The 16,437-nt window shown below is 44.7% G+C and overlaps 1 protein-coding gene across 1 annotated transcript in view; it reads left to right on the top strand.

The window, feature by feature from the left end:
* Window positions 1-16,437, top strand: part of CDK15 (cyclin dependent kinase 15) — a 158,819-nt gene that overhangs the window by 75,166 nt on the left and 67,216 nt on the right. The window contains exon 10 of the mRNA XM_033945924.1: window positions 4,266-4,329. Within this exon, the coding sequence (XP_033801815.1) occupies window positions 4,266-4,329 (64 nt within the window). The remainder of the gene's footprint in view (window positions 1-4,265; window positions 4,330-16,437) is intronic.

Raw genomic sequence — 16,437 nt, 5'->3', positions numbered from 1 at the left:
TAATATCACATGTTTTATATGATAATGAAATATATGGGAGGGAGGGTTGGGATAGGGAAGGGTATAAGAATTTGTGAGATGTGTCAATGATTATTTCTAAGTGATGTATTTATTGTTTATGTGATTGAATATATTTCAACACTTAATGTAATCTTGAAAATGAATAAAAAATATTTTTAAAAAAAAGACAGCAAAAATATACAGCAGATGCAAGCAGTAGTGACAAAAATACGAGAATCAAGGAGAATGATGCCCTTGTCATCCCCAAAAAACTTAAATATCCTCCAAAAAGTCGTGAAACACACAAAAAAACCTTAAAAAGGCTAAATCACAAGTAGGAAAGGATTCTAATAAGAGCTCAGGGAGAGTATAGAAAGGGTCTCAAGCGCTCACGGCTAAAAGCTCGATATGTCTTACAAGCTGATAACCTTAGGGTGAGCTATCATCGATCTTTATTCACTACTCCAGTATATGCTCTATATTATCAGAAACCCACTATAGATAGTTTTTATCTCAAAAATTTTTTTATTTTTAATTTACTTTTAATAATTCTATGAAATTCTATAACTTATAATTCTAAAATAGAACTGTCGGAGTTTATAACTTCCATATATATCCCCAAAAAACTGTCACCTTGACTTTCTGTGCTGACCGCTGGCTCCTGAACTTAGGCCTTGGAGAAGAGGTGTAACACCATTCCAGGGACTGATTCTTTTTTGGATTATAAAGATACACCCACATTTCATTCCTATCATCAGATCAGAAAAACACTTGACTTCATTGGCTTCAAATACTTCCAGCAGATCAGAGCAGACTTCCACCCTTCTCTCCTTTAAATCGGATGTTAACTGCCGAGGTACCCACTTTGCACACCCTTTCTGATATCCTAGGTCTTCCACCATCTTCTGTATGGCATTGTGATCACAGTCCAGTTATGCAGCAAACACTTGTCTGTCTGTGTGAATCAATTCATTTGTGAATCAATTCAATTGAATCAATTCATTTGTGAATCAATCCAATTGATTTGTGTCAGTGGTCACAATTAATGGTCTCCCCCTGTGTGGTTTAACCTCAGTGCTGGTTTCCCCTTCTTTAAACTTCTTCTTTAAACATCTGTGCACATTGCTGTTGTCAATGGTGCCATCTCTGTAAACATTCTGTAGCCTTCTATAGCTATAGTCAGATAGCCTGCACCCCTCCGTCGTCAAGAACTCAGTGACGGCATGTTGCTTCTACTTGGAATCCATTATTCACCTGCAATGAAGAAAAAGATTCTGAAATAACTGTATAGAGGAAGAATTACTCTACCAACATGTCCAATGTAAACTACCTATGTCCATCTTAATAATGGCTTATGGACTTTTGTTTAGGAAGTTATCCAAACCTTTTTAAAACCCTGCTAAGCTAACTGCTTTCACAATTCTCTAGCAATGAATTCCAGAATTTAATTACATGTTGAATGAAGAAATATTTTCTATGGTTTGTTTTAAATCTATTACTTAGTTGCTTCATTGCATGCCAGGCAAGCACAGGAGATATGTAGGATAACAAGCAGGTTTTTTGCTGTAGAGCGCAGAGACCAAGCACATATATAAGGGATAAGGAGAACAGACAATTAAGATGAGATACTGGTATATGGCTCCAGAAAAAGGAGGACGGATTGAGACATCTGGGTTTTACAGTGGTGCCTCACACAACGAACTTAATTGGTTCCAGGAGCAAGTTTGTTATGCGAAACGTTCGTTATGTGAAACGCGTTTTCCCATAAGAATACATGTAAAAAAAAATAATTCGTTCTGCAGCATAAAATATGCTAAGATGACATAAAAAAAGATAAATTTTTGGTTATTATTTTTATTTAGATACATCTAAAAACATAATTGTTTTTTAAAACAACACACATTTTTTAAATTTAAAGACAGACTAAGTAGAGTCTAATTTTACAGTGAGAGAGGGCAGAGTCTCAGCGGCAAAAACTGGGACTTAACTGTTCATTTTTTTTTTTTTTTCTACCGTGTTTCCCCGATGATAAGGCAGGGCCATCAAATAAGACAGCCCCCCCTTTTTAGAAAAAAATGTAAAATAAGGCACCCCCCCGCAAATAAGCCACCCACCGATACCTGCGCTTACCCGAATCGGGTGGTACGGTGGGTGACTCCGTGTGGTCCCTGGCACCCCCGACACGATCGGGGCAAGAGGGAGCTCAAGCCCTCTTGCCCCCCCGACTCCCCGACACGATCGGGGCAAGAGGGAGCCCAAGCCCTCTTGCCCCCCGACTCCCCGACACGATCGGGGCAAGAGGGAGCCCAAGCCCTCTTGCCCCCCCGACTCCCCGACACGATCGGGGCAAGAGGGAGCCCAAGCCCTCTTGCCCCCCCGACTCCCCGACACGATCGGGGCAAGAGGGAGCCCAAGCCCTCTTGCCCCCCCCCGACACGATCGGGGCAAGAGGGAGCCCAAGCCCTCTTGCCCCCCCCCCCGACTCCCCGACACGATCGGGGCAAGAGGGAGCCCAAGCCCTCTTGCCCCCCCGACTCCCCGACACGATCGGGGCAAGAGGGAGCCCAAGCCCTCTTGCCCCGCCGATTCCCCAACTCCCCGACAATATCGGGCCAGGAGGGAGCCCAAGTCCTCCTGGCCACGGCGACCCCCTAACCCCCCCCTGCACTACATTACGGGCAGGAGGGATCCCAGGCCCTCCTGCCCTCGACGCAACCCCCCCCTCCCCCCAACGACCGCCCCCCCCCCAAGAACCTCCGACCGACCCCCCAGCCGACCCGCGACCCCCCTGGCCGACCCCCACGACACCCCCAACCCCCTTCCCCGTACCTTTCTGTAGTTGGCCGGACAGACGGGAGCCAAACCCGCCTGTCCGGCAGGCAGCCAACGACGGAATGAGGCCGGATTGGCCCATCCGTCCCAAAGCTCCGCCTACTGGTGGGGCCTAAGGCGCCTGGGCCAATCAGAATAGGCCCGGGAGCCTTAGGTCCCTCCTGGGGGCAGGGCCTGAGGCACATGGTCGGGTTGGGCCCATGTGCCTCAGGCCCCGCCCCCAGGAGGGACCTAAGGCTCCCGGGCCTATTCTGATTGGCCCAGGCGCCTTAGGCCCCACCAGTAGGCGGAGCTTTGGGACGGATGGGCCAATCCGGCCTCATTCCGTCGTTGGCTGCCTGCCGGACAGGCGGGTTTGGCTCCCGTCTGTCCGGCCAACTACAGACGCCTGGGCCAATCAGAATAGGCCCGGGAGCCTTAGGTCCCTCCTGGGGGCAGGGCCTGAGGCACATGGTCGGGTTGGGCCCATGTGCCTCAGGCCCCGCCCCAGGAGGGACCTAAGGCTCCCGGGCCTATTCTGATTGGCCCAGGCGCCTTAGGCCCCACCAGTAGGCGGAGCTTTGGGACGGATGGGCCAATCCGGCCTCATTCCGTCGTTGGCTGCCTGCCGGACAGGCGGGTTTGGCTCCCGTCTGTCCGGCCAACTACAGAAAGGTACGGGGAAGGGGGTTGGGGGTGTCGTGGGGGTCGGCCAGGGGGGTCGCGGGTCGGCTGGGGGGCGGTCGGAGGTTCTTGGGGGGGGCGGTCGTTGGGGGGAGGGGGGGTTTGCGTCGAGGGCAGGAGGGCCTGGGATCCCTCCTGCCCGTAATGTAGTGCAGGGTGGGGTTAGGGGGTCGCCGTGGCCAGGAGGACTTGGGCTCCCTCCTGGCCCGATCGTGTCGGGGAGTCGGGGGGGCAAGAGGGCTTGGGCTCCCTCTTGCCCCGATCGTGTCGGGGAGTCGGGGGGGCAAGAGGGCTTGGGCTCCCTCTTGCCCCGATCGTGTCGGGGAGTCGGGGGGGCAAGAGGGCTTGGGCTCCCTCTTGCCCCGATCGTGTCGGGGAGTCGGGGGGGGGGGCAAGAGGGAGCCAGGCGGAGAGAGGGCAGTTAAGGATGCAGCTCGGGCGACTTCGTTGTGTGAAACGAAGTTCGTTGTACGAATCAAGACATAAAGTTCGTTGTGCGCAGCGTTCGCTGTGCGAGGCGTCCGTTATGCGAGGCACCACTTGTATATCCATTTTTTTCAATAGACGTAAAGCCCAGATGTCTGTCCTCCTTACTTCCATTGCTTTCAGTAGAAGTAAAACCCGGATGTTTCAATTTGTCCTCCTTTTTCTGGAACCATATGGTAACCCTAGTTAGAAGGCTCTATGTTGATGTTACAGCTCTGCAGCCTCTGCCTTTGTTTCTAGTCTGTTGTTTCATGCCTCTTGTTTCTTTCTCCTGTTTTTTGCAGGTCTTGGGAATTCCAACTGAGGATACTTGGCCTGGAGTTTCAGAGCTGCCCAACTATAAACCAGGTATTTATTCATATTATACAGTGACCACTATAGTCTTCAAGGTGACATACACCCAAAATTTGAGTGTAATGTTGAATGACAGACAATGCAAAGAAATATGGAAAACAATGTATTGTAAGTGATCTAATATTAAAAAAGAATATGTTCCATAAAATAAAACCAGCCTAGTCTGACTCATTTTCCGTAAACTAAACTGTTGATCTCACTAAAAGCTAAAATTGAAACAGTTAAGTTATTCATGCATCATATCATTAAGATTTGTACTTTAGATGTACATAAATTGGCATTTAGATGTTTATATTGCCTAATTGTCTCTAAAACCTGATTTTACAAAGCCAGGGCCACCAAAAGAAAATCCAGGCTGAGGGCAAATAATCTTAAGGGCCACTCCCCCACCATTAGTCAAAAGTAAAGTTCTCTCCCTCCCACTCCTCTACTCCAATGTCCAATATTTCCCCCTCTCCCCCATGTATAATGTTTTGAACGGGACAGTCCCGTTTTCGGATCCCCTGTCCCGTTGTCCCCACACACAGCTTCGGGACGCCAAAATGTCCCGTTTTCAGGGACAACGTCCCGAAGCTGTGCGCGGGGACAATGGGACAGGCGATCGCTTCCTGTCCCTCCCTGCTGCACCAAAAAAAAAAAAAAAAAAAGCCTCCTTCCTAGTCCGATTTAAACTTCCCCCGGTCCACCGCCGCTGCTCCTCTGCTTACCTCCCTGACACTAATCGTGCCCAGAAGTCTTCTTCCCGACATCAATTCTGATGTCGGAGAGGACGTTCCGGGCTAGCCAGGCAGCGATTGGCTGGCCCAGAACGTGCTCTCCAACATCAGAATTCACGTCGGGAAGAAGGCTTCTGGACGCGATTAGCGTCAGGGAGGTAAGCAGAGGAGCAGCGGCGGTAGACTGGGGGAAAGTTTAAATCGGGCCTGGAGGGAGGCTTTTGTTTTCCACGGTAGGGGGGGGGGAAGGAGGTAGGCAGGCAGGCAGGCTGGCTGGCTGGCTCTGGGGGAGGGAGGTAGACAGGCAGGCAGGCATTGGGGGAGATAGGCAGGCAGGCTTGCTGACTTTGGGGGAGGCAGACAGGCAGTCTCTGGGGGAGATAGGCAGGCAGGCTGGCTGGCTCTGGGGGAGGTAGGCAGGCAGGCTTTTTGAGAGGGGGGTGGGACAAAGGCTGGAAGACAGTGAGGGGACATAGGAAGGAGGGATGAAGGAAGGAGAGAAAAAGACAGAGAAGATGGGGGGGGGTTTGTAAGTAGAAGAAAGACTAGAGAGATAAAGGCCTGGACCAAAGGGAAAAGACAGGAGGCAGAAGCAGGACTTTGGGAGGTGCAGACAGAGGGGGAGAGCCCCTGAGGAAGAGCAGAGAGAGGCAAGATCATAACAGAGGAAGGAGAGAGAGAGAGGGAGACCTGGAACAAAGGTACAAAGGAGAAATGACACTGGATCTGGGGGCACTAAGGACATAGGAAGGAAGCACTGGGGGCACTAAGGACATAGGAAGGAGGTGCTGGGGACACTAAGGACATAGGAAGACACTGGGGGCAATAAGGACATAGGAAGGAAGGAGGGAGGGAATAGAAAGGAACAATTGTTGGGCCTGAGTGCAGAAAGAAATGAAAGATAGAATGCACAGTCAGAAGGAAACGCAACCCGAGACTCATGGAATCACCAGACAGCAAAGGTAGGAAAAATGATTTTATTTTCAATTTAGTGATCAAAATGTGTCAGTTTTGAGAATTTATATCTGCTGTCTATATTTTGCACTATATTTGTCTATTTTTCTATAGTTACTGAGGTGACATCGTTGAAACCCCCCACATATAAATGATAATTAACATTTTCTCTGCGTATAGGGTACTTTGTGTTTTTTTTAAATTTTATGGTTACCATTATGAAATAATAAGATATTGTGTGCACATGAAAAATGAATGGAAGAAATTGGGGGCGGGGCTAGGGTGGAATTGGGGGTGGGACTAGAGTGGAATTGGGGTGGGACTAGGGCAGGATTGGGGGGCGGGACTGAATATTAATAGATGTCCCATTTTGATGAAAAAAATAAATGGTCACGTTACCCATGTAGCATCTCTTTCTCTGCCTCCCCTCCCCCCATGTCCAACATTTCTTCCTCACCCCCCTCAAGCATCTCTTTTCTTCCCTCCCTTCATGTCCAAAAATGATCCCTTTATCTTTCCTCCTCCCTTTCTCAGTCCGAATCTTCACCTGTGGCTGTCTGAGAAACCTCCTCTCTCCTATATCAGGAAATTGCATGGGGTGGGGGCAGGATGCGGCAGAAGGAAGGTTTCTAGGTTAGCCGCAGGCAATGTTTGAGAGTCAGTGCTGTCAGTGACCCCTTAAGAGAGAGACTTATGTAGAGAAGGAGACGAGGGAGCTACAGGACAAGAGTAAAGAACATACATATGACAGTGGGCTTTGTCAGATGGGTTTTGGGTGGGTATATGGTAGAACTGAAAATGAAATATGTATTCCCTATTTCAAGATAGGGAATGCATGATTATGTCCAAATTGGATGTCAAGGTTCTGGCATTTAGCAGTGTTTCACTAGGGGGATTATGGGAGGTTATCCTCTTAATCTCCCCGAATACAAAACTTGCAAATGATAACTTGCAAAACTTTGCAAAACTTGCAAAAATAAATGTTCATGTTTCTAAAATGGCTAGCATAAACAGGTAAGTTTCGCCACATATATGTGTATGTTTGTACTTCAGAACACAATGATAGAGATGTTTAAACACCTATGTAATGTAAATGCACACGGGTCAAGTCTCTTTGAAACTCTGCAATGAGAGGGCATAGGATGAAGTTAAGTGACGATAGGCTCCGGAGTAATCTAAGGAAATACTTTTTTACAGAAAGGATGGTAGATTCGTGGAACAGTCTCCTGGAAGAGGTGGTGGAAACAGAGATTGTGTCTGAATTCAGTAGAGCCTGGAATAGGCACGTGGGATCTCTCGTAGAGAGAAAGAGATAATGGTTACTGCGGATGGGCAGACTGGTTGGGCCATTTGGCCTTTATCTGCCATCATATTTATATGTTGCTGTACTAACTCCACTAATATTGTAAACATTGTTTGTTTGTTTTTTGTTTCTTTGGTACTTGCATCAATTTAAAATATCAAGAAACAAGCACAGGTGCTAGAAAAGAACTCCATTCATAACAGAAAAGGAATAGCACAGTAGGAATTATCCAAAAATAAATAAATAAATAAATAAAATAACAGGAAAGGAAGAGGAGGAGAAGGGGATGAGAAGGCATATGTCACTCAATGTGCCCTGGGAACCCCCCTGACTAGAGGTTAAGATTAAATGCTAAGAAGAACAAATGGGCTTTTTAAGAACTTTTAAATTTACTGCAGGAGGATTCAGTGCGAAGGGCATAAGAAAAAGAGTTCCAGAGTGAAGGCACTAAGCAGAAGAAAGCTAATTGATGGGTCGAATGAAGCCAAGCTTGGGAAAGGGGAGGCAAACTAAGAAGAAATTCTGAACAAGAATAAGTGTCACACTAAGAACATAAGAACATAAGAAGCGCCATCTCCGGATCAGACCTTCGGTCCATCAAGTCCGGCGATCCGCACACGCGGAGGCCCTGCTAGGTATTCACCTGGCTTATTTTATAGCCAACCATATCTTTATATGCCTATCTCAAGGAGATATGCATCTAGTTTGCTTTTGAAACCTAGGACTGTCGATTCCGCAATAATCTCCCCTGGGAGAGTATTCCAGATGTCAACCACTCTCTGTGTGAAGCAGAACTTCCTGACATTGGTCCTGAACTTGCCCCCCCTTAGCTTCATTTCATGTCCTCTTGTCCGTGTCAAATTGGACATTGTAAATAATCTTCTCTGCTCTATTTTGTCAATTCCTTTCAGTATTTTGAAGGTCTCGATCATATCCCCACGCAGTCTCCTTTTCTCAAGGGAGAACAATCCCAGTGTTTTAAGTCGATCCTCATATTCCAGTTTCTCCATACCCTTCACTAGTTTAGTTGCTCGTCTCTGCACCCTCTCCAGCAGTTTTATATCCTTCTTTAGGTAGGGAGACCAATGTTGGACGCAGTATTCCAAGTGGGGTCTGACCATTGCCCTATAAAGCGGCATTATAACTTTCTCCGATCTACTCGAGATTCCTTTCTTTATCATGCCCAACATTCTATTTGCCTTATTTGCCGCTGCCACGCATTGTGCCGACGGCTTCAGGGTCCTATCTATCAGTACACCCAGATCTCTTTCTTGTTCACTTTTCCCCAGAGTTGCACCTGACATTCTGTACTCGTATTCCTTATTTTTACTGCCTAAATGCATTACCTTGCATTTCTCCACGTTGAACTTCATCTGCCATTTCTCCGCCCATTTTTCTAACCGACACAAATCGCTCTGGAGTTCCTCACTGTCCTCTTGCGATCTGATTGCCCGGCAGAGTTTTGTGTCGTCTGCAAACTTGATGATCTCACTGGATGTTCCGTTTTCCAGGTCATTGATATAAATATTAAAAAGGATCGGCCCAAGTACCGAGCCCTGGGGCACACCACTAGTCACTCTCTCCCAGTCGGAGAACTTCCCATTTATGCCCACTCTCTGCTTTCGGTTTTCCAGCCATTTGCCTATCCATCTTTGTATATCTCCCTCTATGCCATGGCTTTGTAGCTTCCTGAGAAGTCTTTCGTGTGGAACTTTGTCAAATGCTTTCTGGAAGTCCAAGTATATTATGTCCACCGGCTTTCCACTATCAATTTGCTCGTTCACGGTCTCAAAGAATTGGAGTAAATTCGTCAGACACGATTTCCCTTTCCTGAATCCATGTTGACTGGGTTTCATCAAGTCGTGTGGCAGTATCGATGAGGCAAGGTATGGAGGAAGGCCAGTGGGAATAGCATTATGAGTTAAAAGTAGTAAATTGAAAACAAAATTTTATGGGCAACCGGTGCAAGTTGAATAAGTAGGAAGAAATATGCTCCATCTTCGAAAGGTGGAAGAATTCATGGATAGCAGTATTATGAGCAGATTGCCACTGAACATAACTGGTAAAGAAATGTCCATTTTTCATTTTTTTTTTTAGAACAGGCTGTATATTGGCAGAACCTGTTCTAGATTTCTGGTAGAACTTAAGATGCCCCCATCTGGACTCTTTCCTAAAATCTCCTTTTAAATTTTGTTGTAGCCTGGCTAAACTGAGTAGCACTCTCAATAGCTAATCAATCAAAGAATGGACACTCCATGTTCTTACTGTAAAGCTTGACCAACAATTAGCTCCTGTGGTGACATGAAACAAAATTGGGATGTAGCAGACTAAAACCTATCTCTGCTGAAATACACAGATAATGATCCACAAGATGTGAACTAAGCTCCTGTTTGGATCCTCAGTTGGAGAGCCACACAATATCGAAAATCACAATAGAGGAAAAAGACTTGACTAACTGGCCTATAGTCAGTATATTGAACCAGCCAGAAATGGCACTGACCGGTTAAATAAGGCTTAGCCAGCTACATCAGTAAGAGATATCTAGTTATTTCTGCTGAATATTCATAGCTAGACTTTAACCGGCTAGATCGCATAATAACTGCCAATTTTCAGTGTTGACTGGCCAAGTATAGTGGACAAATCTGATTGTGCAAATAGCAGTCCTTTCTTTGGCCTGTTAAGTTTGAGCTGCCCCAAAATAAACCGGATATTCAATACCAGTCACTCGAAATGGCCTGACATTGAATATTTATGGTTGGCGCTGATTTGGTACCCAAGCACTGGAGGCATCCTACATGCCTAGTCCAGAGAGATTAAGCATCAGGAGAAATTGTAAAGGAGTGAGAGACAGGCGACTAAGTCCTAGAGAGGAGAGAAGGAACTTTCCTAAGGAACGAGAAGCTGTGAGGAACATAAGAAGCAAAGAAGTGAGAAATTGGAGGCCAGGGTATATTCCATGCACTAAAAGTATCTAGAAGGAGGAGCTGGGGCTGCTAAATGCCCTGTGAGTGAAAAGACACTTACCAAGGAGTAGAGAGGGTTCAAAACCCATCTGCCAGTGAAGGAGCACAGGAGATGCAGAACAGAGGAGATCAAGGACTGTATACACTTTGAACAAGATTGATACTTTTTTTTTTGTTATTTCTTTACTTTGTTTTTATGGACTGTGTGCCTTATTGTTTTCCTGGTACTGCTTTTTGTATATTTTTATGTGCTTGGGGAGATCCCAGTAAATGAGGGAATTTTTAGTCTAAAACTGGTGTGTCTCCTTTAGTATTTTTCCAGCATGTGTTTTGTGTGCCTGTTCAGAGACTATTCTCTAATTATACAGTCAGCCATCAAAGGACCATTATATTGTTCTGTGTGTTTGGGGAAAGGATTTTGGAGAACACTTTTATATTAAATTCACAGGCACTAAAACTAACCACGTCAAAATTCAGCCGGCAGCGGTCAGCCTTTTTTGAAGCACTGACCACCGCCAGCAAAATTAAACCTAGATATTCAATGCTGGGCACTTCATTGAATATCCAGGTCATTCACTGGCCTTTTCTGTGGCCTTTTCTGGCTAGCTATGTGGGTACTAGCACGAAATATAGCCAGTGTTCATAACTGTCAGCTCCTCCCTGACTCTGACCCCGGACCACCCTGGCACAACACTGTGGCGTAAAAGGCCTCAGGAAAAGGGATAACAAGCGCTTTTGGCAGTGAGAACAGTCTGTGTCCATTCTGCTGTTACTGTTGCATCAGTTACACAAGATTATGATCTGGTGCAAGTAAAGCAAGAAGGGGATACACCCATCGGTTGACAATAATGACCCCTGATGCAGGTTTTGGTTGAAACATGGGCTGTGTCAGGTCAATAAAAGTACTCGACGTCCCGTTTTGTGAGGCCTTTTGGCACAGATTTTTTTAGGTGCCAGTAGGTGCCGAAACTCAGTAAAAAGTGTTGTTTAAATGATGTCTTTAACTGAGTCTCAAGGCGCCTAAAAATAATCAGCACCAGAATCACACCTCTGTAGGCGCTATAGGCCTCCTAACGCCACTGTGGGTGTGGCTAACACCAGAAGTGGAAAACCCTGGCCTACATTTCCAGCACCTATCTTTGTTGGAGGCAGGATTTTGTAAAACGCTATCCAACAGTACTCATCTTATTGAGTCTGTGCTAAACACGATGGAATCCTGGATGCAGGAATTCAAATTGAAATTAAACCAGGAAAAAATTCTTCCTTGTGTCATCATAAAAGCTCATTTTTGAACCAATAATTAAGATCAATTCAATGTCATATACAATAAGCCCTACAATTAAAATCTTGGGAGTTGTTCTTGATCAGTGCTTGACCATGAAAAATCAGATAGATGCAGTGGTTCAAAAGGGATACTATACCTTATGGAAACTACGTATCATCAGATCCTACTTCGATGCCGCTGCTTATACAATTTTAGTTCAGACATTACTTCTGAATATACTGGACTATTGTATATTTGACAAGTACTAAGGAAAATTTGGCTAGATTGACCCTGGTTCAGAATACAGCAATAAGAATGATTTATGGTCCGAGGAAGTATGACCACGTAACCCCCCTATTATTGTGAGCTGCATTGGCTTCCGGTTGAGGCCCGGGTGATCTTTAAGTTGGAATGCTTATACTACAAAGTTGCTTTTGGTGTTGCTCCATTATATCTTGCCGACAGATTTGTTATTGTGGCGCATGAGAATAGTAGAAAATCTCATGCCCTATTTATTATGTTCCCTTCAGCCAAGGGCTGTAAAAGTAAGAAACATCATGGGCATTGTCTTTCCTACCAAGCAGCTTACTAGGGCAAAGATTTCCGTTCATTATTAATTAGATCCACATCTTATGAACATTTCAGAAAACTGTTGAAAACTTTTCTTTTTTCTAAATCTCTGATCAATTAGATTTCTGTATATCATATTATTCCTGTATTTTCTCATAGCATAATCTTTTGTTAACCGCATTGAACTTACTGCTATTATGTTATGTACCTGACACCATTGTGTGATTGACTCACGATCAGCGGCTGCTTTTAAGGCGGCCGCCGACAATGGCACTGGTTATAGAAACCTAGAGTTGATGAAGCAACAAGCTGTGATGCGGACAAGTTCTTTGAATGATCATTGTCCCCAAGTCTGTCATAGAATCATCCTGACCACTGGCTTAGTAATGAGGGGTGGTCCGCCCAGGGAGTCCTCCTCTCTGCCTCCCCCTGCCACGTGTGTGTGCCCCTTCCCTCATACCTCTTAAATTTTTTTCCCTGCGCGAGCAACATTGCAAACTTGCTGCCCACGTCAGTGTCGCCTCTCTCTGATGTCACTTCCGGGCCTTGTGCCTAGAAAGTGACATCAGAGGGATAGCTGACACTAAGTGGGCAGCAAGTTTGTGCTGTTGCTCTCACTTGGAAAATTAAAAAGGTACAGGGGAAGGGAAAGGGGACACGCGTGTGGCGTGGAGGGCGGAGAAGAAGGCAGGGGAGGGGCACCCCCACACCAGGTGCCACTTACCCTCGCTACGCCACTGATCCTTACCCTAATCATAAAAGCAGGTCACTGAGTCTAATTAGGTCCCTTGGTTTAGGAAGTAAGTGTCTCTGCTCCAGAAGACTAAATTGCTTAAAGAGAATTTTAAAGTATTTTCATGCAGGATGGTTAAGAAATCTACAGTCCATCCTAAAAGCTCAAACAGCCTTTGACTGTTCTCTGGATGAAGGTGAGCCTGAAGCTACACTTTGAAATGCAGACTTCTCTCCTGGGATGTGTTTGAGACCAGACTTGTTCTATCGTAGTTTGATTCTATACTTCAGCTTTCTACCTCACAGCAGGAGCGTTCTCTAACTGCAATATGAAAGTGAAATATTAAAACCCTGAGACTGGATCATGGCTCAGTATAGCTGCAATCAGTGCCTAAGTCCCACAAACTAGGAGAAAGGAGTGGGGGATGTATCTGGGAAAAGTATTGGAAAGAACAGTAAGCACTCTAATATCCCCTCAAAAAAACTGGGTGTTGCCATCTAGGCTCCCTAAAATGCTCCTCCTTTGACTGATTCTCTCTCTCCCTCCCCAGGCCCTCTTTTCACAAGCTGACAGAAGCCCTCCTGATTACTAAAAGTGCTCCAGCCACACTCCAGTCACTTATCAAAAAGGACTACTATCTTACATAAAATTAGATGAGACACATTAATCAAAGTGGCCTTTACTTGTATTTATGTATTTCAACATTTTCTAGACCGCACTATCCCAATGTGCTAGGTGGTTTGCAGCTCCACATACATATTATAAAACAATAAAATAATCTAACTTACAAAACATAAATCAAAACTTATAATTAAGTACTATCAGTGGCATAGTGAAGGGGCATGGGGTGGGGGCAGACCGCTCTGGGTGCTGTCTTCATGGGAACCCTGGTGCCTCTCCTCCTCTCCCCTTCCACCTGTTGCTTGCGCTACCCTTGGCTTCCTTCTGACATCACTTCCTGATTGTGGTACAGGATGTTAAAAAAAAACAAAAAACCTTGGATCATTTGAGACGCGAGTGGCATCCGGATGAGAGTGTGATCGGACTTGTTACACCCTGAGGCAGCTTGACAGTGAAACGCTGGCCACCGTTGGTGTACCAATCCTTAAAGGAGAAAGTTAAGTTATTATCTTCTTCTACTTCATTCAACTCTGAAAGCAATTTTCAAACACATTGCTAGGACCATCTAAACAGGAGGTTTTGTGCCAGTGAAGTAATCGCCCGAACACCGCTATTCCACCATTGTGGAGGTGGGCGGGCCCCTGTCTGAGGCTTTTTCCTCCGTCAAGATTGGTTTCTGCTTGTGTTTTATTACTGTTATACCTTTGTGGTACAGGATGTGACATGAGAAGGGAATTGAGGCTGGCGTGAGCAGGTGGAAGATGATGCTTGCATTGGTGAACATTCAAGAGGTACGTGGGGGACAAGGAGCATTCGAGAGGCAGGGAAGAGCAGGGAGTACATGGCGCAGTGATGCCTGGTGCCACTACCTCGAACACCAACCTACCTAGCTACACCGCTGAGTAGTATAGTTTTTAATAAAGGAGGGAAGGGCAGGCCTGGGTGATTTTTAATTTGTTTTAGCAGTTAGGAGCTTTAGGGAACTTAGAAAAGTTAGGTTGAGAAACACTGCTCTATGGAATTGAGATACATGATCAAAATTTTCAGGTGTTTTAGGTGTTTTCTGTGTATATGAAAGACATGGTTCTCTGTTAGCACTGACTGGGCAGGATCGATCTATATTAGTCTGGCTTGTTTAGTTTTACAATGGGTGTATTGATGTTCTACTGCTCACTGCAGTATGTAAGATGCTGCCTTTTCTTGTGCGATGTGTGCATTGTTACTAAAAATTTTGTTTTTCATATAGATGACGGGGCTGTAAAAAATGATGGGCCCTGGGTGTCACATATGCTAGGTATGCCACTGGTATAATCAGCATACAAATGGCGGTATTAATGCCCCTCTACAGGTCATTGGTGAGACCTCAGAGTGCTGTGTTCAGTTTTGGAGGGCGTATCCTGACAAGGATATAAAAAGACATGAAATGGTTCATAGGAAAGCAACCAAAATATGAGTAGTATAGGATCTATGTCAGAAAATATATGAGAAGAGGCTTGAATATGTATACCCTAAAGGAAATTTGGGACAAAGGAGATAAGATACAGACAGGCCTTCTTTTATCAGGTTGCCTTATAGGTTTCTAGAGCAGGCTGGTGAGGTAAGTGGTCCTATGCTCAAGTGTTATTTGATTTTATTTTTAAATTTTTTCTTCCAGTTTATGAATTATTTTAAATTTTATTCCATTGTTTTTACCCCTATTGTTTTTATTTTATTAACTGAATTCTATTGTTTAATGGTTCCTCCCTTCTAGTCCTTTTTACATATTCCTTTAATTCATTTAGATATCATTTACATAGATGATGCTCCTCTCTGTAAAGTTAGGAATTTCTATGAAATATTCTACACACTTCTCTCCTCTCCACTCCTTCCTGCCCTCCATAGTCCTCCCTACCCTCTTCTAACCCCTTCCTATGTAAATGTTGCCTGGAGCTTATATAGGTATGTGCAACGCACAAATGGAAGAAATAAAATAAATAAATAAATTTACTGCACCGGTCTGGGCTAAAAACCTCTAGTGCAGCTTGATAAAAAGGGTTGGAGGTGGGGTTGGTTAAATACTTGAAAAGTGTTAATGAACAAACAAATCTTTTTCAAATGTCAGATAAACACAGAGGATCCCTATATAGCAAGAGGGTAGAATCTGAGAAAAACATAAATGACTTTCACATTTCAAAATAAGAACAGATACAACTCTAGCCATCTTACTGAGCAGACTAGAAGAACCATGCTGTCATTTACAATGTTGCCATTTAATGAAAGCAAAAAGAAACAGACAGGCCGAAATTAAATGCAACCAATAATATAAATTCAGTTTAAGATGAGAGAAATTCCATGAGTGCTTTGAAGCAAGATTTGAGACACCAGATGGCAGTGTAAGACTGCTGGTTATGAGAACACTGCACTGTGGTGATAAAGCTGCTAGAGATGTCCTACAGACTGAGCATCCAAATAAGTATCTGTTTCAGCAGACCCAGTTCAGTGAATTGTTAATTCACATCATGTAAGCAAGGCATATGTTTTTTTCAAAATTGTTCCTTCAAGTTATGCATCAGAGATACTGAATTATTTCCTAAGGCACAATCATCTTTGAGTTTTTACTTTATTACAGGGGTGTCAAAGTCCTTCCTCGAGGGTTGCAATCCAGTCGGGTTTTCAGGATTCCCCCAATGAAAATGCATGAGATCTATTAGTGTTTTCTGGTGGAAAACGTTAGCATTGCAGCATCTGAGGCATTTTCCCCTATTCAGTTACAATTGTTTGAAGTTAAGTGCTCACCAGGGGTTAAGGTATCAAGCAAGTGCCACCAGTGTATATTTAAACTGGAATCTTATTATTTTGTTTGATTTATATGGATATTTTTTCCAGTTCCTCCATTGTTTGTTGTTTTGTTATACATTTTAAGATAAACCACTTATACTTTTGCCAATGGTTTGCCAACATATATTTGCCTTTGAATATTGGCTCTTGGAGCTCATTTT

Source organism: Geotrypetes seraphini, chromosome 5 (assembly GCF_902459505.1).
Source record: "Geotrypetes seraphini chromosome 5, aGeoSer1.1, whole genome shotgun sequence".
Classification (NCBI taxonomy): Eukaryota; Metazoa; Chordata; class Amphibia; order Gymnophiona; family Dermophiidae; genus Geotrypetes; species Geotrypetes seraphini.
Note: the sequence above shows the minus strand (reverse complement) of the source record. Positions and strands in the feature narration are given on the sequence as shown.